Consider the following 26,372-nt stretch of genomic DNA (forward strand, 5'->3'; position numbering starts at 1 on the left):
AATAATTTTGCACGCGCAATTTTTCAGTTTTTGATTTGTTAAAAAAGTTTGAAATATCCAATAAATGTCGTTCCACTTCATGATTGTGTCCCACTTGTTGTTGATTCTTCACAAAAAAATACAGTTTTATATCTTTATGTTTGAAGCCTGAAATGTGGCAAAAGGTCGGAAAGTTCAAGGGGGCCGAATACTTTCGCAAGGCACTGTATGTGTTTTAGGAGAAGCATTGTGTTGGAGTTCTGCAAACTGCATTTCATTATTGGGAGAACCTTGGGTCTGAGTACAAAAAGTCTCTACATATTTTGTCTGAAATCAATTTTGCTGAATCATTGCCCAAAATGAGAAGAAACTCACTGCCCCTGGTTTTTCTCTCTCCGGCTCTCACCGTTGCCATGGAGAGAGATTCAGGAAGCAAGAGCGAGGACGTAAAAAGTCAGACTCACTTCACTGATGTGAATATCCCTGATAGACAGAGCAACTACAACTGTATAACTCCCATTTAAAATATAATAGTTTGTATTGTTTGTTTTTCTTGGGGTCACTGGATATTATTGGCAAACGTCTTTCAGAGTCTTGTTTATACCTCGTTATCTTCTATCCTCTTGGGTCGAGAATGAACTTTGCATGACCTTCTTGACCCTCCTCTGTCAATTGCTACAGTTTAGGTCTAGATGCACCCACTACGGGCCCAAAAGTTGGAATAACCGTTTTAATACAGCTATTGCAAGCTATTATCAAACGTTAATGCATAAATTAAGTTTAAAGAGCCACTGAACACAGATTGGTGTGTTTTTTCTGTTGCTCATTAGAAAGATGAGATTTCAGTCTTGGAAGTGTGTTCCTGACCGATTCTGCATTTGGTTAATGACGTTGGTCTCCCATGAGACACTGCAGGTGCAGAAGCCTATTTCACTTCCTCATAATCCCCAGAATAAATCTAAGAACTCAACAAATCTTTCATTAATTTGTACATTTATGCCAATGATGTTTTAGTAGTGAAATTTTACATCTAAGGTATTTGGTGCAGTATTTCTCAAGTAAATAATGTGTTGTCTTATGTAAACAGTGTCTATGCTATTGGATAGACAGCAATCACTGCAGCTGTTCACCCCATGTTAGTGGGAAAATGGACAAATCGCCAAATCAAATCAAAACCCAACCTTCATTTACATGTACAGACGTTCCAAACTCCATTTTAGACGAGACTGACTTTATGACCAAAATTATCCTATTTACACGTTGTAGTCAATTTTGACACTAGAATAACCGTTTCAGACTCATATCGATGCCACATAGTTTTCAAAGGGATTTGTTGCTTTTTGAAGGCAGTTGCTCTTTAATTTAGATGTATTTGGCTTTGACATCAAGGGCACATTTGTCTTTTTTTTAGTTCTCTCTCAATCAGTAGACCTAACTAAATTAGGACGAAAAATCCAAGTGGGCGGACTATCCAGCTCCAGCCAATTAATTCATTAAACAATGTCAAGACAAGGAAGTCACTAAGGAGCCGTAGAAACCATAAGTTAACAACCTGCTTCCTCAAGGACTAGAGATGAACAACCTGCTTCCTCCTCGAGGACTAGAGATGAACAAACTGCGTCCTCCCCGAGGACTAGAGATGAACAAACTGCGTCCTCCTCAAGGACTAGAGATGAACAACCTGCTTCCTCCTCGAGGACTAGAGATGAACAAACTGCGTCCTCCCCGAGGACTAGAGATGAACAAACTGCTTCCTCCTCAAGGACTAGAGATGAACAACCTGCTTCCTCAAGGACTAGAGATGAACAAACTGCTTCCTCCTCGAGGACTAGAGATGAACAAACTGCGTCCTCCCCGAGGACTAGAGATGAACAAACTGCTTCCTCCTCGAGGACTAGAGATGAACAAACTGCTTCCTCCTCAAGGACTAGAGATGAACAAACTGCTTCCTCCTCAAGGACTAGAGATGAACAAACTGCTTCCTCCTCAAGGACTAGAGATGAACAAACTGCTTCCTCCTCAAGGACTAGAGATGAACAAACTGCTTCCTCCTCAAGGACTAGAGATGAACAAACTGCTTCCTCCTCAAGGACTAGAGATGAACAAACTGCTTCCTCCTCAAGGACTAGAGATGAACAAACTGCTTCCTCCTCAAGGACTAGAGATGAACAACCTGCTTCCTCAAGGACTAGAGATGAACAAACTGCTTCCTCCTCAAGGACTAGAGATGAACAAACTGCTTCCTCCTCGAGGACTAGAGATGAACAAACTGCTTCCTCCTCAAGGACTAGAGATGAACAACCTGCTTCCTCCTCGAGGACTAGAGATGAACAAACTGCTTCCTCCTCAAGGACTAGAGATGAACAACCTGCTTCCTCCTCAAGGACTAGAGATGAACAAACTGCTTCCTCCTCGAAGACTAGAGATGAACAACCTGCTTCCTCAAGGACTAGAGATGAACAAACTGCTTCCTCCTCAAGGACTAGAGATGAACAAACTGCTTCCTCCTCAAGGACTAGAGATGAACAAACGGCTTCCTCCTCAAGGACTAGAGATGAACAAACTGCTTCCTCCTCAAGGACTAGAGATGAACAACCTGCTTCCTCCTCGAGGACTAGAGATGAACAACCTGCTTCCTCCTCAAGGACTAGAGATGAACAACCTGCTTCCTCCTCGAGGACTAGAGATGAACAACCTGCTTCCTCCTCAAGGACTAGAGATGAACAAACTGCTTCCTCCTCAAGGACTAGAGATGAACAAACTGCTTCCTCCTCAAGGACTAGAGATGAACAAACTGCTTCCTCCTCAAGGACTAGAGATGAACAAATGTGGAGAAAGTATGGATTGTTTGATAGAAAGATAAACGGGCAGACAGAAAGGTAGGCCGGGCAGACAGAAAGGTAGGCCGATAGACAGAGTAGCTTCTCTACTCTATACGTCTCTCTAGAGCGACATACAGGTTAGTTTCTCTACACATCACTATAGAGCGACAGACGGGTTAGTTTCTCTACACATCACTATAGAGCTACAGACGGGTTAGTTTCTCTACACATCACTATAGAGCGACAGACATGTTAGTTTCTCTACACATCACTATAGAGCGACAGACGGGTTAGTTTATCTACTCTACACATCACTATAGAGTGACAGACGGGTTAGTTTCTCTACACATCACTATAGAGCGACAGACGGGTTAGTTTCTCTACACATCACTATAGAGCGACAGACGGGTTAGTTTCTCTACACATCACTATAGAGCGACAGACGGGTTAGTTTCTCTACACATCACTATAGAGCGACAGATGGGTTAGTTTCTCTACACATCACTATAGAGCGACAGATGGGTTAGTTTCTCTACACATCACTATAGAGCGACAGACGGGTTAGTTTCTCTACACATCACTATAGAGCGACAGACGGGTTAGTTTCTCTACACATCACTATAGAGCGACAGACGGGTTAGTTTCTCTACACATCACTATAGAGCGACAGACGGGTTAGTTTCTCTACACATCACTATAGAGCGACAGACGGGTTAGTTTCTCTACACATCACTATAGAGCGACAGATGGGTTAGTTTCTCTACACATCACTATAGAGCGACAGATGGGTTAGTTTCTCTACACATCACTATAGAGCGACAGATGGGTTAGTTTCTCTACACATCACTATAGAGCGACAGACGGGTTAGTTTCTCTACACATCACTATAGAGCGACAGACGGGTTAGTTTCTCTACACATCACTATAGAGCGACAGACGGGTTAGTTTCTCTACACATCACTATAGAGCGACAGACGGGTTAGTTTCTCTACACATCACTATAGAGCGACATACGGGTTAGTTTCTCTACACATCACTATAGCGCGACAGACGGGTTAGTTTCTCTACACATCACTATAGAGCGACAGATGGGTAAGGCTCTCTACACATCACTATAGAGCTACAGACGGGTTAGTTTCTCTACACATCACTATAGAGCGACAGACGGGTTAGTTTCTCTACACATCACTATAGAGCGACAGACGGGTTAGTTTCTCTACACATCACTATAGAGCGACAGACGGGTTAGTTTCTCTACACATCACTATAGAGCGACAGACGGGTTAGTTTCTCTACACATCACTATAGAGCGACAGACGGGTTAGTTTCTCTACACATCACTATAGAGCGACAGACGGGTTAGTTTCTCTACTCGTCTCTATAGAGCGACACAGGTTAGTTTCTCTACTCGTCTCTATCTCTACAGGGACATGCTGTAGCCATCCTCCTAACTGGGGACCTTGGCCTGATACCATGGTCAGTCACTGACACACCGGGGATAGTGGGGACACTAGGGTGACATCCAGGTTTTCGTGACAGAGCACTGTGGACATTCCAGCCGACATCCAGGCCATGCAGTAAATCAAGTTGGTGTAGGATACTTCTCATGGGGATTGTCACCCAGAATACCTGGACCATCTGTCACTCAGACAGGCAGTTCCACTGTAACTGCGTCACACACAGGCGTTTCAGAAGGTCTTAGAATATGTATCAGCAGCACATGCTTAGAAAGGCATCTACTGTAGGTAACTTTATGATCATAGATGGAATTAGTTAAATGATAGAATGTAACTTTCTCATTTTACTTTACATGTAATGAATGACATTGTATCCAATCATACTTGGTCTCTGCAATGACTTCATTATTGTCTGTCTTTTTTGTGTGTGTGCCAGGAAACCTTGCATTGAAGTCCTTCTTTTACAAAAATCAAACACGCCAACTATCAATTCCATTCCATCTGGGATTGATGCACTTTCCCCAGCCACCTGTAGGGGCCAGTATTCTCCCTCTGCCCTGGCCCTGTCCAGGTCCCATACCATTACCCTCCACTTCAATGCACCAGTCATGCACCACAGCTCCAATAAGCAGCTGCCTCATATACATTTCCTCTTCCTGTTCTCCTGTTCAAATATATTAGAGCGGATCACACGCCCCATTGACTCCCCGCTCCACTCTGATCAACTGTGCTCTGGGGATCGAGGAGCCGTTTAGAGGTACAAAAGCCTTTGCTTTAGGGAGCAGGGCTATCTGACTATCAGTCAGAAGACACTGAGCAGTTTTTTCAAGCCTGTCGTCACTCTGAGAGAAGTAGGAGGAACTATGGACTTGCCGTTTGGCTTTGTTCGGAACTCTATAACTTGTTTTTCTGAAAACTGCATATCTGTAAAGTGTGAAGCGAGACTAGGCCGGTGGTAGACAAGACTTACTCGTTGAAGACGAGGTCGGGGGCGAAGTAGAGCATCTGTCCGTTGGTGTGTTTGTAGGACCTCCAGCTGAGACTGAAGGAGGACAGACACATCCAAGAGTACTGGATCAGGGTGATTTGGTCCTCTATGGGCAGGCCCCGGAAACCTGGGAGAGAGAGAGGACCATTATTGATGTGATATGTTCCTGCATGTTTGATTTGGCAATGAAAGTCCCTGACGTCCACTGTTAATGAAGGCTATTGAATTGAATCGAAGGGGGCTGATGGGAAGGGACACGGTGAGAGGTAGTGAGTCTTAAATTGAGTACAGTAGCGAATGCAGGACCAGTGACATACCTAGAGAGACACAGGTACAACAACCCATGAGGCATTCACCAAGTCTTTCCTCTGTGTGTGTGTGTGTGTGTGTGTGTGTGTGTGTGTGTGTGTGTGTGTGTGTGTGTGTGTGCGTGCATATGGCAAGGTGCCTAGCAGCACCAATATTTGTTCAGACATGAACAAACCGCTGCAGAGTATTCGCCCGGTGTTGTTTTACACAAAATCCCCCAAGGCTTCTAATTATTGGCCTGTTGTCTATGTGGGCCCTTAAAAAGACAGGCGGGAAAGTTGCCAATCTCTCACTCCGACTTTATACAGAGCATTACATATGAACTCTTCCTCATTCTATAATGCAGAGTCCCAACGAGGATGTGGATGCTGCAACTGAAAGTGACTGATCAGAGCTTAGGTACTATTCCAGGCTTTGCATGTCAGCCGTCAGCCATGCAACCGCTGCCAAGCCCGCGATGTGTCACGGTATCAATTCATTGTTGAATTAGTGTGTGGGTTGTATTGCTGGCTACGCCTGTGGCTTTTTTAAAAAGGACTCAAAGCTCTTGATTCAAATAACCGGCTTACTGTACGTCAATGGTGCTCCCTGGAAGAATCTATAGCTGGTTCTAAGATGCTTATTAAAAGATTAACTTTTGGGTCACCCATCAAAGTGCTTGAAGACTGAAGACACTCAACAAGTCAATAGTGTTTACAGTGACTACAGTACAGGATGCTGCACACAGCATATACTAGGCTTCCTGTGTACTGTGGCACTGGACTGTCCAGACCAAGGCTTGTATATAGTCTACAGCAGCCATGTAGCGCAAAGCAGTCTGCCTTTATTAGTGCGAGTCTTCTGGAGTTGAGTTTCTGAGCTTCTATTAGCAGAGCTAAGTCCAAATGTAAACTGAATGCAGTGGAACTTTCAAAGTCAGAGAGAGACTCAGAGAGAGAGGGACAGGGGAGAGAGAGGGGCTGGTTTCCACCTACTGTGTCTGCCTTTCTATTTATATGTCCGGATACGGCAAGCAGACACCCTGGAAGAGGTATCAAATATTTGCAATACAGCGAATTAAACAGCATCAAAGAGGTACCTGTGACTGTAAGCCTGTAAGGCATCTTTTGAATATTTCACCAACTGACAGTTTTTAGGAACTTACTCACCTCTTTAAAAAAAACAAATGGTATATTAAAGTCAAATTTAGCATAAACGAGTTTGATTTACATTATTTATAAAAGGCTGATGAATGTAAATTAGCTCCGTTTCCAAATCTTAAATCTTGATTACATTTTCGCTTTAAATAGGATGCTATCGCTAATCTCATTAACGCATTGCAGAATCATTTCCTAACGAGATCGGGAACATTTCTGCCGAATATATTCAGAAGACACAAATGTTAATAATACCACACCATGTCAAAATATCCCTGGAGTATAAAATACATGATAGTGATTTCTCCTAACAGCCAATACGCCCACTCAAGAGATTTACCCATGTCTCTGGCCCCAAGCATTTAGAACGGAATGGGATCAAGTTGACTCTAGACATTTATCTGTTTCAGATGTCCCCTTCAAAGATATTACTGTATAGGAAAGGAAGATAACCCACTCTTCCTTACATCCGTACCGCCCAATCCCATCCAGAACCCCCATGTCTGTCTAACCTGGAAGTAGTTTGGCCTCCACCAAAGCCATCAAAGATATTAGAAATAAAAGGAAGATACTGTATCTCACTCTAACCTGGAAGTACTTTGGCCCACTTGACCACGCGGATCATCTGTTTCCCAGCCAGCTGGTTCAGGCTGGACAGCAGGTGGTCGGTGGTGTCAGGCTGGGTGTTGTCGTAGCCCGCAAACACCACCTCTGGCTCAATCAGCTCCAACACGCTGCAGATGGAGGGGGGCAGGTAGGGGGTCACCAGCCCACCTCCAGGGCCGTGGGGCACCAGGGCGTTAGTGGGGCTGGTGCTCAGCTCCTTCTCTCCCGAGGACAAGTACCCCCCTCCACCTCCAGATCCAGGGCACGTCTGCCCCCCTTCCTTGGTGGGGGTCGAGTCTTCGTTCACACCCTTCAGCTTGCCTAGCTTCTTAGACTTCCGAGCTGTAGGGAGGAAGAGAGAATGACGCTCCAACTTAAAGTACAACTTACCATGATGTTTCTGCATTGTGTTGTTTCAAAATGTTCTGTTGGCAGGAGAGCATGTAAAGTGTACGTACTGAAGTAGCTACAAATATTCAAGCTGAATTTGAGCTTCACTTTGTTTGGCAATTGTTGGACTTTTGGAAGCTAAGTGTCATTTTGACCATTCCACAAGGCAGTGCACAATTGGCCCAGCATCGTCAGGGTTAGGGGAGGGTGTGGCTAGGGTAGGCCGTCATTGTAAAATAAGAATTTGTTCTTAACTGACTTGCCTAGTTAAATAAAGGTTCAATAAAATATTCTATCGACACTTTTGTCAGATGTAGTAGTGCTCAAGATATCCTAACAGAAGTGTTTTCTGCCTCTCTCCAGGGACGTAACTTTCAGAGGGAAAGTATGTTAGGAAGTGAATCAGGATTTGGAGACTGTCCACCTTTGACAAAGTACAGTAAGGAAAACATTTGTTCTGTATATTGCAATAGTGGTAAAACGGAAAACTTTTTTTTGCTGTATAAGCAAGTCTATTTTGGTTCCCTGGCAGTATCCAAACTCTGTATCACACGTTAATATTGGCCTGCAAACTGTACTTGGCTGTGGATTCTGTAATGATACAGAAAGTCTCAAAGTAGCACCAATTTGACTCCACACAATAAACCTCAACTTTGTTGTTTTTACGGTTCTACAACCAGTCGGGGCACCGACATATTTCTCAGGTTCCTGCCATTGAACCTGCCTATGATCAGACTAGGAATCTGATTGGCCGCTCATCAATAATAGCCGTTAGTCCTAGAAAGCTCCCATTTCCTTGGAATAGGGTGATATTTCAGATGCATCGGTTCAGATTTAGGATATCTGGCATTTATGATTCCGTACCTCCGAGATTCATCCCGGCTTGGAGACACTTCCGTACTCGACAGGCCGGACAGTTTTTCCTCCGGATCTTATCGATGATACAGTCATTTCTTCCGGCACACAGGTAGTTGTGCTGGCCTTAACACACACACAGACAGGAAGACAGGAAGTTTAATAGTGAGCCGAACGCTGAGAAACAAGACAGCAGGAAGCTGAAACATATGGAGGACAATAGGATAACTTACAGATGTAGGATCTTAATTTGATCACCCTATTGCAGGAAAATGTGTACTTAACATTTAAAAATTATTCTGAAGTTATTTAGACTTTGACACTTCAGACTTGATTTTCCCTTACGAACAACTTATCAACCCCTTCAAAAATGTCACTAATTATCACCAACATAATCGTTGACATATCCTGTTAGCGGGATTATTTTCCTGCTGTAGCAAACTGGCTCAAATTAAGATCCTACATCTGTACTCAAATGCATTGGAGTGTTTCCATAATATACTGTAACAACCTAAAATTCCAAGAAATCTTGATACCTTAAGCCATTCTTGTACACAGACATATACAGTACATATACTGAGGACTTCCTCAACTGGCCAGTATGGTCTCGTGATATGAATACTACATCATAGAAACATAGGCTTTAGAATTGACTGCACATAACATCAAATGGGATTATTCCACTAGAACTATAAATAATCACTAATGGTGTTTCTGTATGGTACATGGGTATTATATCTAAACACTAGAGTGTGGCTGGCTGAGGCATCGGTTGTGTGTGTGTGTGTGTGCGCACCCCGTTTATGCGTGTGTGTCCGTGTGTCGGTCTCTCTCTGACTAGTGCCTGGGCTGCTCCAGTCTCTGACAGTGATGCTAACAGGCAGAGAATCCCCCTCTTCCTCCCTGCCTAGCCCACAGCTAAACCAAATAATCTCCTGTTTCAGAGAGCCAGCTTCCGCGCCACTGGACCAGCACTGTACGTCTCCTCTTCCTCTCCTCTATTCACCCCTCTTCTTTTCCTCTCTACACGTCCGCCAGCCTCAGAGTGCCACACGTGCCCACACACACATTCGTTCCCCAGGCCAGGGACGGCCAGCTTAGCGCGCCTCCGCTGCTCCACGGAAGCTACACAAACACTGTGATTGTCACACACACACACTGACCCGAGCTATGGCCCAAAAACCTTCACTATGGTATGTCACAGCCACAGGAAGTGGCCAAGCAAGATGCACAGAGTACAGCCAGAAAACAGGATACAGTGACATAGTTCATTACATTTCATCTGATGTTGACAAAGTCGGAGTGTCTACGTAAGTGGGGGTGTGCGTACGTGCCACAGGAGGTTGGTGGGACCTTAATTGGGGAGGACGGGCTCGTGGTAATGGCTGGAGCGGAATCAGTGGAATGGTATCAAACACATTGTTTCCAGGTGTTTGATGCCATTCCATTTGCTCCAGTTCAGCCATTATTATGAGCCGTCCTCCCCTCAGCAGGCTCCACTGGTACATGCATGTGTGTTTCTGTGTGAGAGTGCCTACTGTACATGCGTACCTGCATGCATACTCGTCTCTGAGCATGGGTGTGGGAGTGTTGGCATGCAAGCGTATTGCTGCATTGGCCTTCTGTGTGCATGCATGCATGACTGTGCGTCAATGTACAGTATGTGTGACCATACTGTGTGTGTGTGTGTCTGTGTGTGTGTGTGTGTGTGTGTGTGTGTGTAGTCTGATCTCTGCCAGGGGAAAGTGGAGGGGAGGGGGGAGAGGAGATAGGAGAAGAGAGTGGAAGGGAGGAGGGTAGTGAAGGGAGGAGAGGCAGCAGCTGTAGCTAGGTCTAGCTCCCTCCAGTCCTCCACTATTTCTGTCTATATCACATGACTCTTACATAAGCCCATTTTTCTTGCTCTAAAAAACAGTCAACTGCGACACAGGAAACGCACAACGCTAACCCCACCCCCCCTCCTGCCCTCTTCCCGCCCCCTCACTGGATGGTTCAGACTCTGAAAAAAGGAAAACTTGTCTTGGAGCCCTTCTATCCAGTGTCCAGCTCATTCCCATGAATCCTGTTAATCATGGTCAGAAAGTTACACACTCCAAATTGTGTGTGTACATGTACAGTATTTTGTTTGTTCCTGTATGTATTGGTGGGCGAGTGTGGATTTTATGTTTCTCAACATTTACAAAAGGTGTGTTTGCTGATAAGTGATGAATCCCTTTTCCAGGGATTTTGCCCCGTACACTTTATATGAACCGGACAAATATTGTTTATCCTCATCGGCTCTACAGAGAATCTATTTGTTCACATAATTAGAAACTCAACTTACTACAACAGATTTCCCCTTTTCCAGATTCATCACCTAGTCCTCCACTATAATAAATATGAAGATGGCTGCCGTCTAATCGGCTCTTAACCAAACATTGCTATTTTGTTAGTAACTTGTTTTGTACATAATGTTGCTGCTACCGTCTCTTATGACCGAAAAGAGCTTTTGGACATCTGAACTGCGATTACTCACCTCAGATTAGACAAAGAGTTTTTCTTGAGTCGGACAGGAGGGAGATACTACAGACACCCGACCAGGCCCAGCTTTCGCTGGAGAAGGAAACGGAGATTTCGCGGAAAAGATCAGGGTGCCTTGTGAAGATCAGGCAAGGAGTGGCTAATCTGCCTTTGCCTTCCGTCCTGCTAGCTAATGTTCAATCGCTGGGGAAAAAATGGGACGAACTGAAAGCACGTATATCCTACCAACGGGACATTAAAAACTGTAATATCTTATGTTTCACGGAGTCGTGGCTGAACGACGACATTAAGAACATACAGCTGGTGGGATATACACTCTATCGACAGGATTTAACAGCAGCCTCTGGTAAGACACAGGGCGGGAGCCTATGCATATATGTAAACAACAGCTGGTGCACGATATCTAAGGAAGTCTCAAGGTTTTACTCGCCTGAGATAGTGTGGTCTACAGGTTATCATGAGATACTCTATCTACCTACAGAGTTTTCATCTGTATTTGTTGTAGCTGTCTACATACCACCACAGACCGATGCTGGCACGAAAACCGCACTCAATGAGCTGTATAGGGCCATAAGCTAACAGGAAAATGCTCATCCAGAGGCGGAGCTCCTAGTAGCCTGGGACTTTAATGCAGGGAAACTTAAATCAGTTTTACCTCATTTCTATCAGCATGATAAATGTGCAACTAGAGGGAGAAAAAAAATTCTAGACCCCTTTACTCCACACACAGAGACGTGTACAAAGCTCTCCCTCACCCTCCATTTGGCAAATCTGACCATAATTCCATCCTCCTCAAGCAAAAAGCATGAAGCACCAGTGATTCGGTAAAAAAAAGTGGTCCGACGAAGCAGATGCTAAACTACAAGACTGTTTTGCTAGCACAGACTGGAATATGTTCCGGGATTCTTCCGATGGCATTGAGTACACCACATCAGTCACTGGCTTTATCAATAAGTTAATCAAGGACATCATCCCCACAGTGCCTGTATGTACATACCCCAACTAGAAGCCATGGATTACATGCAACATTCGCACAGAGCTAAAGGGTAGAGCTGCCATTTTCAAGGAGCGGATACTCTAACTCTGAAGCTTGTAAGAAATCCCGCTATGCCCTCTGACGAACAATCAAACAGGCAAAGCGTCAATACAGGACTAAGATCGAATTGTACTACACCGGCTCCGACACTTGTCGGATGTGGCAGGGCTTGCAAACTATTACAGACTACAAAGGGAAGCACAGCTGAGAGCTGCCCAGTGGCATGAGCCTATCAGACGAGCTAAATAACTTCTATGCTCTCTTCGAGGCAAGTAACACTGAAACATGCATGAGAGCACCAGCTGTACCGAAAGACTGTGTGATCATGCTCTCAGTAGCCAATATGAGTAAGACCTTTAAACAGGTCAACATTCACAAGGCTGCAGGGCCAGACGGATTACCAGGACGTGTACTCCGAGCATGAGCTGACTAACTGGCAAGACCCTGTGCTCAAGAACACTAAGGTAACCTGCCTAAATGACTACCGACCCGTAGCACTCACGTCTGTAGCCATGAAATGCTTTGAAAGGCTGGTCATGGGTCACATCAACAACATTGTCCCAGAAACACTAGACCCACTCCAATTTGCATACCGCACCAACAGATCCACAGATGATGCAATCTTTATTCCACTCCACACTGCCCTTTTGCACATGGACAAAAGGAACACCTATGTGAGAATGCTATTCATTGACTACAGCTCAGCGTTCAACACCATAGTGCCCTCAAAGCTCATCACTAAGCTAAGGACCCTGGGACTAAACACCTCCCTCTGCAACTGGATCCTGGACTTGCTGACGGGCCGCCCCCAGGTGGTAAGGGTAGGTAACAACACATTTTATTTTATTTTTATTTTACCTTTATTTAACCAGGCAAGTCAGTTAAGAACAAATTCTTATTTTCAATGACGGCCTGGGAACAGTGGGTTAACTGCCTGTTCAGGGGCAGAACGACAGATTTGTACCTTGTCAGCTCGGGGGTTTGAACTCGCAACTTTCCGGTTACTAGTCCAACGCTCTAACCACTAGGCTACCCTGCCGCCCCTACATCCGCCACGCTGATCCTCAACACAGTGCCCCTCAGGGTTGCCCCCCCTCTTCTACGCTGCTGCTACTCTCTGTTACTATCTATGCATAGTCACTTTAATAACTCTACCTCCATGTACATATTACCTCAATTACCTCTATACCGGTGTCCCCGCACATTGACTCTGTACCGGTACCCCCTGTATATAGCCCCGCTATTGTTATTTACAGCTGCTCTTTAATTATTTGTTATTCTTATCTCTTACTTTTTTAGGCATTTTTTTTAAAACGCCATTGTTTGTTAAGGGTTTGTAAGTAAGCATTTCACGGTAAGGTCTACTGTTGTATTGTATGTGACAAATACAAATTGATTTGATTTAATCTAAGAAACCATTGCCTCCTATTTGTACTCCATAAAAGCATTCCTAGAATGTGAATGTGCACTGATGGACATGGTGGACCATTATTACATCATAATGTTTTCATATACCAAGGAACAGATCAAATCAACATTATACTTATTATAATGATACCAAAAACACATTTTGTACATAGTTTCCTTCCTATAATACTATACTTTAATACAATATAAAATCTCCTGCAATCATCTTAAAAGGGCTACGGCTACATTACTACCGTAAGTGCTCAACCAGCTCCAGGAGAGAGAACTCCATTACATTACATGGCAACCGAGGGAGTTCCTGAATGGACCCCATTGATGTCTCTTTTTCGCTGCATTTGTGATCAAAATCTGGCCACCAAAATCTGTCGACTGGAGCATAAAACCGCTATGGGGATATTACCATGCGGGGAATACTATGTCTCCCTATGGGAGACCCTTTTGAACAACTCTTTATTTTATTTTTTTGGCCTGGGTTGCCAGATACTGAGAACATCCTTGAAAGAAGAGTCTGAGAGGCCCATGTCCTCCACAGATTCAGGTTGAGGCCATACAGTACTGCAGCCTTTAAGCAGTTCCTATTTAAATAGTCTGAACTTGAGACCGTGGCTCGTGTTTCGGTATCTGTCCCGCATTGAGTGAAGAGGCGTTGTCTAAGACACTTGTGTCATTAGGCTAGGCTATATTTAGTGTTTACCGAGCGTCACAAGCACACACGACGACAACAACAGAGATCCTGCCAGTGGTATGTCTATTCTAGCCAGGCAATGTCTTCAACCACACATCCAACACATTTGACATAGGCCACCTTGGCTGCATACAGCTGTGTAACGACTGTTGTTGTTGGATTAAGGCAGTCGGCTCCTAAATGGCTTTCACCAGATAAAAAAACAAAACGCTGGAGAATTTGACACAGGCTCAGAATGAAAAGCACTCATTTGTTTTCAATGACAATGTCTGTCAGAGTGGTATTTTTCAACAGAAGTTCTCAACACGTTCCGATTACATTCATGGTACACCTTGAGGAAGTCATTCAAACACACACACTCTATACATTTTGTATTCAAAGAGAGGGAATAGGCAGCCCCCAACCAAGTTGATCTGGGTTTCCCATCTACTCCCCTATTATCTCAAACGTCTGTTATTTTACCCCAGGATCACAGCCTTACATGTCTCCATGGTCATTATTCTCTCAACGGGACATTCTAATGAGGCTTTATTTCAACATGAAGGTATAGTCTATATCAAGTCCCCATTCTAATGTGGTTTTATTTCAACATGAGGGTATAGTCTATATCCATGAAGGTATTGTCCCCATTCTTTAACCTACCTCTCCATCCTCCCCTCTCACACACACATCTAATGGCCGATGTTCTCTTGGACCTCCATTTGATTTATTAGGATCCCCATTAGTCAACGCCAGTGGTGACAGCTAGCCTTACTGGGATCCAACACATAGCGAAAAAGACATTACAGACAAAATACTTTACAATTTACATATATTTAAAAACATGAACATCAAAGACAATATAATTGATTTCTATTCGGAAGGAAGGGGCAGCGTTCTTTTATAGAGCGGTTTAGAAAATAAACATTTCCGGCAGCGGGCCAAAACAAACGTGACTTTTCTTCCAAATGAAACAAATCAGAAAGTGCTTCAGTGCCTGTTTCTGGGGCTAATAGTTACACATATACAACCCTCTTGGATTTCCCAACTGCCCTGTCTGTAACAGCAGTGTACGCATGATTTACTGTTTTTATAAAGTCACTGACCTGACTCACCGCCTATCCTAAAGGTTAACCCAGTAACCACGGCAACCACATCCGCCCCTACAGGTTGAACTTTCCGCTTTACCACGACAACCACAGTGCTTAGTCACTCTAAAGGAATTCTACTATTTGTGATGCAATAATTCAACAGTCTATGTAATGACATGCAATACTGTAGGTGTAGGAAAATTGGCACACTTGCATATTTAGCATAACATAGACCTACGCAATTTGATCTAGCTTGGTGTAGTAGGTACAGTCATACAACTTTAATTTCAGTCATAACACACACACAAAAAAAAAACATTTTCTTCAAAAACGTTCTGCAATGCACAGTCACAACACCAATACACACATCAACAGTACACACACCCACCCACACACACTTACCCCCACACCACAACTGTATCAACACTGCTCCTGCGCATATCAACCACAAACCAATGAGCCAGTGATAACATTGATAAAGCCCATCTGATTGGCCTGGCGGTGTTATTTGGTTAAACACTTAAGGTGTATCCTACCCAGCGACCCAGTGCTCGGAACCCTCTTTGCATTGATGTCAAAGAACAAAGGTATCAGCTTGGAAGAGGAAGTAGATGGGTGGTAATTTAGGCCTTTAGTGCCGCGGGGCAACGAGGGCATGAGTGGCTCCACACACACACACACACACACCATCTACATGGGTCATCTCAGGTCAGGTTGAGTTAAGGACACAGAGGAAACACGGACGGACCGGTCGGTCTGTTGGCTAGATATTAACTGGCACTCATGGTTACGATACCTCCGCATAGGTCTATTATACAATGGACTAGGACTGCTACTAAGAATACTGCCTACTATTCATCTAAACTGCAAAATACTAGAATGAACCAATTAATAGTAACTGGCAACCGCGGATACTGTAGGCTCATTTGGGTCTGGAGCTGGACAAGTTGAAGGCCAGCCATAGGCCTACATCCACATAGCACTGTTTAAAGGCCTATAAACCCAATAAACCAGGACTGCTACTAAGGTGACTAGCATTCAGAGCATAGACAATAGTTGAATGAACCTTGGGTAACCCTGGTACCTGGCCTACTTACTCATGTTGCTAAACCAATTACTATAATCTGCAAAAAAATATATAGTATTCAGGCCTAGTGTTTTATCAATGCATCATCCACAGCTGTTGTTGCCTGCAACATTTAATTAATACAACTGTGGTGTGAAAGGGTTCTGCTTCCATTAAATGACACAATTACTTTTAATTATCTAGCATAATTACTAGAGACTTAAGGAAATTCTACACCCTCAGTCAGTCACTGTCTGGCCTCGTTCACTAATTACGTTGACAGTCGTTAATGGGGTCAAGGGGAGGGCACTGTCGTCATGGATTATATAGTTGTCTATAGGCTCTAATACAGGTGTCTGATCAAAAACTGCTTTCACTTGGTAACTTGAATTTCTTGTGGACAGACTAGGTAAATATAAATGTTACGAGCATCTGACCTACAGTCATTAGGCGAGAATTTAGTTCTGGGTTTACCGGGATTAAGGTAACCTTAACGAAGTGGGTCATACACAACCTAAGAGGTGGTCTTAATGACTTCCTGTTAGTTTATGTAACGTTGTTAGTATGGATTAGATTGCTATAATGCCTGCTTTGATACAATCCATGATTGCTTACTTCACCTTACGTTAAAGGGACAAGTGGTGTTCATTGTATGGTACAACTTGGAGAAATATGCCATTTTGGAACACCATGCTTATTGTTATTCTGCATATAGCATGACTAATTCATATAAAATATATCAGAGTAGTCAAAGGACATCACATCTCTATAAAATGTGAAAATCCATATAGCGAGACTGTAATAAATATACATTACATCAATGTATGTTTACTGTAAGTCTGATAGAAGGACATATATGCCATTCGTCTGAGAGGGACTGAGTCTAATAAATGGCTGGGTTTCAGATGCTGTTATATGAGACAACCTGAGACACCCAGCCCAGCTGTCAGTAAAAATATAAACCATCTGATTGGAGCACAGACCTGCCAGTCAAAATATAAACCATCTGATTGGAGCACAGACCTGTCAGTCAAAATACAAAATATAAACCATCTGATTGGAGCACGGACCTGCCAGTCAACTCATAAACAGTACCATTCGTGTCCTCAGATGAACTTTTCAACTGATGCCCGAAGAGAGACAGAGAGAAAGAATGAGAGGGAACGTTAGAGAGAGAGAACTTTACATCAGTGTAATGCTAACCATCCCTGTGCCACATACTGTAATAATATACACAGATAGCCTGTAACACGGTTGAACGGGTTCACAGTAGACCTTTGAGTTCAATAAAGTAAAAGCCAGTAAAATAATAAGTCAAGGAATAAAGGAACTGTACTGAATATTATTAAACAGAACGGTATGCCAAACCACTGATGACATGTGAATAATAAGCTAGCAGCACTCAACAGTTAGTCTTACAGACCAGAAAGGGGATGTGTCCCAAATGGCACCCTATTTATTTTAGTGCACTAGTTCTGACCAGAGCCCTATGCACTGTTTAGGAAATAGGGTGCCGTTTGAGACGCAGCCCAGAGCAGCAGTCCACATGGAGTGGTTTACAGAGCCCAGCTGTCTTGTATCAACACGCTGTCTCAGGGATGACTTCAGGGATAGGGTAGGGATAAGGGAGGGGAGGGATAGGGGATGGGTAGTGGAGGGGAGGCTTTAGGGGAGGGGGTAGTAGAGACTAGTTCGATATGTGAAGATGCTTGGCTTGGAAAGGTACTATATCCACACTGGGATAGGGTAGGGATAAGGGAGGGGAGGTATGTGAAGATGCTTGGCTTGGAAAAGTACTATATCCACACTGGGATAGGGTAGGGATAAGGGAGGGGAGATATGTGAAGATGCTTGGCTTGGAAAAGTACTATATCCACACTGGGATAGGGTAGGGATAAGGGAGGGGGTAGTAGAGACTAGTTCAATATGTGAAGATGCTTGGCTTGGAAAAGTACTATATCCACACTGGGATAGGGTAGGGATAAGGGAGGGGAGATATGTGAAGATGCTTGGCTTGGAAAAGTACTATATCCACACTGGGATAAGGGAGGGGGTAGTAGAGACTAGTTCAATATGTGAAGATGCTTGGCTTGGAAAGGTACTATATCCACACTGGGATAGGGTAGGGATAAGGGAGGGGAGATATGTGAAGATGCTTGGCTTGGAAAGGTACTATATCCACACTGGGATAGGGTAGGGATAAGGAAGGGGAGGGATAGGGGATGGGTAGTAGAGACTAGTTCAATATGTGAAGATGCTTGGCTTGGAAAGGTACTATATCCACACTGGGATAGGGTAGGGATAAGGAAGGGGAGGGATAGGGGATGGGTAGTAGAGACTAGTTCAATATGTGAAGATGCTTGGCTTGGAAAGGTACTATATCCACACTGGGATAGGGTAGGGATAAGGGAGGGGAGATATGTGAAGATGCTTGGCTTGGAAAGGTACTATATCCACACTGGGATAGGGTAGGGATAAGGAAGGGGAGGGATAGGGGATGGGTAGTAGAGACTAGTTCAATATGTGAAGATGCTTGGCTTGGAAAAGTACTATATCCACACTGGGATAGGGTAGGGATAAGGGAGGGGAGATATGTGAAGATGCTTGGCTTGGAAAAGTACTATATCCACACTGGGATAGGGTAGGGATAAGGGAGGGGAGATATGTGAAGATGCTTGGCTTGGAAAAGTACTATATCCACACTGGGATAGGGTAGGGATAAGGGAGGGGAGATATGTGAAGATGATTGGCTTGGAAAGGTACTATATCCACACTGGGATAGGGTAGGGATAAGGGAGGGGAGATATGTGAAGATGATTGGCTTGGAAAGGTACTATATCCACACTGGGATAGGGTAGGGATAAGGGAGGGGGTAGTAGAGACTAGTTCGATATGTGAAGATGCTTGGCTTGGAAAAGTACTATATCCACACTGGGATAGGGTAGGGATAAGGGAGGGGAGATATGTGAAGATGCTTGGCTTGGAAAGGTACTATATCCACACTTTTCTAACCGATTTTATATACATTGTCAATTCAAGTCACGTACAAAACCAAATTCCTACGTGAGGTAACAGAGACTACAGTAAGCCTGAACAGTTAGTTTTGTAGGTACTGTATGAGGTGAAACAACGACCAACAAGGCTCAGAAATGAATGAGAATTTGTCTATAACTTTATAGGAGATAATGATTCTACAGCAATACCCCTGGGTGTTATTCATAAGCCCCCGTAACCCTTTCCATTTAGCAACAGCTGCTAAGCTCAATAAATGATGCCTTGTGCTCAGCTACACAGAGAAGGCTATTTGTCATATCAACTAAATGTATATAAAAAGACAAACGAACGAGTATTAAAATGCATACACCGTTATTCTCTAAATTACGATGGAATATTTATTCATTGAAATGAGAGATCTTTAAGGGAACAGTTAGTGGGCGAACATTTCCGTAAAGGAATTTAACATCATCTGGTTTCAGTCTGGTGGGAGGCAGCATGGAGTGGAAAGGGACAACTGTACAACTGAATGCATTCAAAGAGAGGTGCGGGTGGGGGGCTGCCTTAATTGACAACCACGTCATCAGTGCCTGGGGAACAGTAGGTTAACGGCCTTGCTCAGGGGACGACAGATTTTGACCTTGTCAGCTCGGGGATTCGATCCAGCAACCTTTCGGTTACTGGCCCAAGAGGTGTGTATATACTGTATATGAGAAGTTCCATTGAGATCAGAGTGGTATACTGTTCAGCTGACCACAGTTTAAAGCTACACTTACCAAACCACCAAAAACTACCATTCACACAAACCCAGTCCATACCTAGTTTACGTCTAACCCAAAATGATAACCTGAATTATAGATTATATTCCAGTTCCTTCCACTACTCACAGTGGTCCTTTGTACAGTATCACCTAATCCTATGGTTATTGCCAAAGCCACACAAAGAGATCTGAGACCAGCCTATAGACTACTCGACTTTGTCATTGAGAGGAAGTGGCCCCTCCCTAGTACACAGGATTTTACTGTGAGCTGACGATGAGTAAAGAATACTAACTAGCTGTGGGTTGTAAATGGGTCTGAGACTCTGAGTCTGTAACTGGGTCTAATGGGCGGAGGCAGTAGGAGGCCGTCGTGCCTGTGAGGCAGCTGCGGGGCGCCTTGACAGAAATGAAACATGGATTATTTCTCCCGTTGTATTGACGTTGTTCTGCAGTCTCCTCTCATAGCTCATTATCAGACTCACAGAGGCCAGGTTTTTTACATTGAGGAAGAGGAGGAGAGAGGACGAGGGGAAGGAGGAGAAAGGGGGAGGAGGAGAACTAGAACGTCTCCTCACGTCCTACTTACACCTCTCCGGAGCTCGGTGCTGACACATCACTTTAGTTTTCTTTCTCTCGCTCTTGTTCCCTCTCTCGCTTACTTTCTCTCTCAGCTCCTCCTCTCTGCGTCTGTCTGTCTCCCCCTCTCGCTCTCTCTCTCATTATTTCTGTCTGCCTCATTCTCTCCCTCCCCCTCCCTTCTATGTCTGTTTCTCTGCCCTCTGTCTCTCTTTTGCAATTCCCCTGTCTTTTTCTCCTACTCTCATTCTATACCCTACCTCTCTTTCCCTCCCCCGTTTCTTTACAGCCCACCTCTATATTTATTTCCCTCCCCCTCTACCTCTCATCCTCTCTCCCCCACCCTTCCCCTCATAGCAGCTATGCTGATGTCAGGTAAGGTAAGCGCTAGCTGGGCTCACTGCACACATCACAAAGGACACACATACTACAGTAAGAGAGAGAGAGTGATGGCCTACAATACCTGACAGTACCAGTTTAGATGTGACACCATCTTCTCCTTAAGTAATTTTAAGGAGTAGGATACTTGTCCGGACGCTTATAAGAAATCTCGCTACACCCTCTGACGAACCATTAAACAGGCAATGCTTCAATGCAGGACTAAGATCGAATCCTACTACACCTCTCTGATGCTCATCGGATGTGGCAGGTCTTGCAAACTATCACGGATTACAAAGAGAAACCCAGCCGCGAGTTGCCCAGTGACGCGAGCCTACGAGCTAAATGCCTTCTATGTTCGCTACGAGGCTAGCAACACTGAACCATGCATGAGAGCACCAGCTGTTCCAGATGGCTGTGTGATCATGCTCTCCGTAGTCTATGTGAGTAAGACCTTTAAACAGGTTAACATTCACAGACGGATTACCAGGACTCAGAGCATGCGCTGACCAGCTGGCAAGTGTCTTCCCTGATATTTTCAACCTCTCCCTGACCCAGTCTGTAATGCCTACATGTTTCAAGCAGACCACCATAGTCTATGTGCCTAGATGGCCAAGGTAACCTGTCTAAATTACTATCACCCTGTAGCACTCACATCTGTAGCCATGAAATGCTTTGAAAGGCCGGTCATGGCTCACATCAACACCATCATCCCAAACCCCCTGGACCCACTCCAATTCTCATACATCCCCGACAGATCCACAGATGATGCAATCTCTATTGCACTCCATACTGCCCTTTCACACCTGGACAAAAGGAACACCTACGTGAGTATGCTGTTCATTGACTACAGGAAACAGAGGGCCGAGAACACCCCCATTCACATCAACTACCTCGTATTCCTTGTATATTGTCTCGATATTTTATTGTTTCCTTTTACACTTTTTTTCTTATTTCCTTTTACATGTTTTATACATTTGTCTTAATTTTTAACTCAGCATTGTTAGGAAAGGGCTCGTAAGTAAGCATTTCACGGTAAAGTGTACACCTGTTGTTTTCGGCGCATGTGACATACAATTTGATTTGATCATTTGACATGGCTATCTAACACACAGAAAGATGTTTAGGGGCTAATTGAACAAGTAAACAAAGCAGCAGTTGTTCCACAGAAATCACAGCAGTTTCCCAAGAGGCAAACAGTCTACAGATTCCTACTGTGTATCCCATTTGGAATTGAATGAGCCTAAAATAAGACTGAATAGGCTTGGGTGATAACACTCTTAACCAACCTCATGTGGCCAACTCTACTGCCTGCTTTCTGCACAAACAGCTACACACACACACACACACACACACACACACACACACACAAACACACACAGATCTTCAGCTGTTAGATGTTAACTCTCCCCAGCCCTCCCGGGCACGCTCAGAGTGGAATGATATCATTTCTGATCCGATAACCCAGGAGACCTAATCCGGTTTCATAGGGATACATATATTGACTGTTTGTAAATATCATCAAATGAAGACATAATTCAATAGGAGTTCACTGTAGTTCCTCAGTTGACTGCTGAAAAAACACCTACCGACTGCCTTGTTTCTGCTTGCCTGCCTCCTCGGAGAATGTGTGTGTGTGTCCTTGCACGTATATATGTGTGTGAGAGATTTAGCCCAGCGCCTCACGCTACACACAGAAATGAAAGGCGCATTATGAGTTTTTGTTGATTTTCCCCAGCTAAAACACAGCATAAAGGGCTGTTATGGGAGAAGTATGTAGTTTGTGAGGTTTTTATGACGTTTTCAGTCATCTTAGGCCCCAAACTGTACATGCTGAGCAATTTAACCTTATTTGTTTCTGAATGAGTCATACATTTCTATTTAAAACTATAAATATTTCACAGGTAATTATCTAGAAGCTCCAAAAATGGAGTCATTCGTAAACACCAGTTTACGACTTCCTTTTAAACTTTACTGGTGTTTTTTTAGACTGACTGGTCTGGTGTCACCTCTCTCTGGGTGAGTATGTTTTGGGTTTGGGCTACTTTGTTGCTAGCTCAGCATTTTCTCCTGGAGGTTATTCCTCTGAGACTATATGGAGACTGGTGTGAGTTAGTCTAGTGCCAGGGCGCTAACTTAACTTAGCACTGAGGTTTAAACCCGCTAATGGAGGGGTTGTGTTTCGCACACAACCAAAATGTCCGACAATTATCTTTAACGGCCATATTCACATCTTCTGACCAGGCATATTTCTGTCCCCAAACAACTGTACTCCTATAGACAGAAAAGCAGATTATAAACAGAAGCTCTTTAAAATGCATTTCACACTTTCTTTAAGACTTTATTTTACACTGTGTCCCATATGGAGTCTGAGGCCATAGAAGGGAGGGTTCCTCAGACTTCAACAGGAGGCACGCTAGTAAGCACCCAAACCCAGACCCAAACGGAAAGGCATATCATACTTTTCCTACCTTCTACGGCTCTCTTGAAGAAGACCTTGCAGCTGCCGCATGTAACAACCCCGTAGTGACATCCCGACGCCTCGTCCCCGCAAACCAGACACACTTTGGCTGTGGACGACGGGTGTCTCAGCGACGCGCTGAAACAAAAGCACACACCGAGACGACACAGTTTAGCCTTTAAAGAAACGGAGGCCTCTGAGATGCTGTGAAACATTCACATTTTTACTACGTAAACAGTGCATTAGCCGCACAATGTGGCTAACCATACGGATCCCTGCCAACTGACAGAAAAGAGACTTTGCACTTGTCAGGTTTACTGCAGCGAGTTGGAAATGACGCTGACAGAAACACAGAGGAGACGTCTTTAGCAGGCTAAGAAAAACAAAGGACAGACAAGAGGCTGTGAGGAGGTGTGTGTGTGTGTGTGTGTGTGTGTGTGTGTGTGTGTGTGCGTGTGCGTTCGTATTCGTATTCGTGCAAAATAACAGCAAGACTGTGGAGTTGATTTGGCCCAGATGACAGAGTACAGGTTAAAGTCAGAAACTGTTAGCAGATGTTACATTAGGCTGACCTAACAATATCTCCCCTTCAACTACCTATCGCTGATGTCTATGGTCAACGTTGAAACAACTGTTTCCTAAATAATGGATTCTAAGATATGAAGGCTATAGGTCTGACCTACGCTGTTGTCCACATGTGGAGAGAGATGTCAAACCAATGTAGATAGACTATCAGCCAAGTTGATAATGGGACAGCTCCCACTATGGACTGACCTGGCTGCAGAGTTCACATCCTGTCATGTCACTGAGTCTTGCGCCATAGTTAATGATTCTCCAGGTGGTAATCGGGCGAGGACTTAACTTGTTATTGATGACACGAAAACTTAGTCTCGCACGCACGCACACACACACACACACACACACACACACACACACACACACACACACACACACACACACACACACACACAGGTATATAGGTGGATCGCTTAGTCACTGGGCTTAGGGCATTGTAGGTCACTTATGTATACATTGATGTGATGACACATCACACAAGTTTGCTCAATCATGTTGTTCTCCATTTCTATGTTGTGAGTCATGCTATGGCTTACGGGGTCACTATAGCTTACGGGGACATTTTCTAATAATATGCCAGACGAGTTCACCTATGCCTTATGTCAACTTAATCAGAGCGTACTGGGGTTATGCAAGAAATACTGAGTGAAGACTCAATATTGTACTGTGTAGCCAGTGTCATTGGTCAATTGGCCTGCTGTACTTAGGCAAGGTCGAAAATGAGGCTTTGATAAGATATGGCTATGCTGTTACGATAAGTTCAAATCTTTACTGTAAGTTACACGCACCATAAAATAAATCTCTCTGAGCACTGAGAGAGAGGAAGGGAAGGAGAGAAGTATACATTTTGCCCAAACATTTAAAAACGGACCAGGCCTGGGTGCTCCAAATAGTTCTGCTGAATCAGCAGAGATCAGATTAAATCGCTGGGTGAAACCTGACATTGTTTTCGGGGCAGGAACTCGGCAGCGGCACAGTGATCTCCTATGGAAAGGTTTGAAAGTGACCCTTTCAAATGATGCACATGGCATCAGCCTAAATTGCGGGAGTAAACTCTGGAGCAGTTGTGAATACACTGTGTACAGTGGGTAACATATTGAAGGCTTGTTTCTCAGGGCGGGACATTCATTAATGTCAGTTATTAATGTCTACTCCAGATACTGAGTCAGCCGTAACCAAAAGCAGTCTATGTAGAGAGAGATGTAAAAACCAGACAGAGCACAGCGTTGTTATTGACAAGATGGCTTATTATTCCAAGGGTATTTGAAGTGTTTAATGTAGGCTGTGTAGTACTGTGGAGTAAAAGTTATACATGGTAAAAATATATGTTTAGTATATAATACACATTTTTGCTGATTTACACAAAAATAACCTATGCACACAAATAAACACACATGCATAGAAACCCACACACACCCTACCCCCCACTGAAACAACAAAAACAAGGCGATAGGTACAAAAACAGGACACATCGTATCAAGACATTAAAAACGACCTCCCTCCAGCCCCCCTCCTTCCATCTAATTACCTCTCTCATCTCAATCAATAACACACAAGGTGATTGTCTGGTTAGCATTCTACCGACATCCTTCATCAAACGAGCTGTCTTCTCTCACAGACACACACACACACACACACACACTGGCTCTAACACACACACTTCCTGCCAGGGCTTGCTGGAGGGGGTAAACCAACAGCGGCAAGCAGATACAATCAGGAGCGCTGATCTAATTCAACCTTGACCATCTACACACACATTCAATTTCTTAGCACGCTTAGAGGAGTCTCTATCGAGGTGTGTGTGTGTGTGTGTGTGGATCTGGCACAGGGCCTGTGTGTGTGTGTATGGGTGTGTATGTGTGGGTGGTTCTATTTATGATCAGCCTGCTAAGCAGACCTCATTTCCCACAAACCCAGTCATCTTTCCCACACCAAAATGCATTGACTGGACTCTGTAATATCAGCAAAACGATGCAGAGATGCGTGGTGAATACAGTGCCAGTAAGCCAGTTGCCTTGCCACGTCACAATAAACTCATCCACCCACCCCCACCCCACGCCCCCGCCCCTGCCTCGCTGCCGGCCGGTCCCCGACAAGGTGACTTCCCCTCCCTGGGAGGAGTTATGTAGGTCATCCCGACTCCTGCTTATGAAACAAGCAGACAGACAGCGGGCCAAGGCTGGCTGCAGTGACTGTGCACACACACACATCTCCAACAGAACTGTAGTATAGTGAAGGAAGACAACACCCAGCCCAGTCAGGATAGAGAACTCACATAGG

At 44.2% G+C, this 26,372-nt stretch overlaps 1 protein-coding gene across 3 annotated transcripts in view; it reads right to left on the minus strand.

Annotated features, from left to right (window-relative positions):
* Window positions 1-26,372, minus strand: part of mra (mineralocorticoid receptor form A) — a 96,593-nt gene that overhangs the window by 18,284 nt on the left and 51,937 nt on the right. For 2 of the 3 annotated variants that reach the window (XM_090209490.1, NM_001124483.1), the window contains 4 exon segments: window positions 23,518-23,654; window positions 8,552-8,668; window positions 7,280-7,639; window positions 5,229-5,373 (listed from right to left, as the gene is read on the minus strand). In XM_090209490.1, the coding sequence (XP_090065616.1) occupies window positions 5,229-5,373; window positions 7,280-7,639; window positions 8,552-8,668; window positions 23,518-23,654 (759 nt within the window). 3 annotated transcript variants of the gene reach the window in all.

This window comes from Oncorhynchus mykiss, chromosome 19 (assembly GCF_057628025.1).
Source record: "Oncorhynchus mykiss isolate SJ-2025 chromosome 19, ASM5762802v1, whole genome shotgun sequence".
Lineage (NCBI taxonomy): Eukaryota > Metazoa > Chordata > Actinopteri > Salmoniformes > Salmonidae > Oncorhynchus > Oncorhynchus mykiss.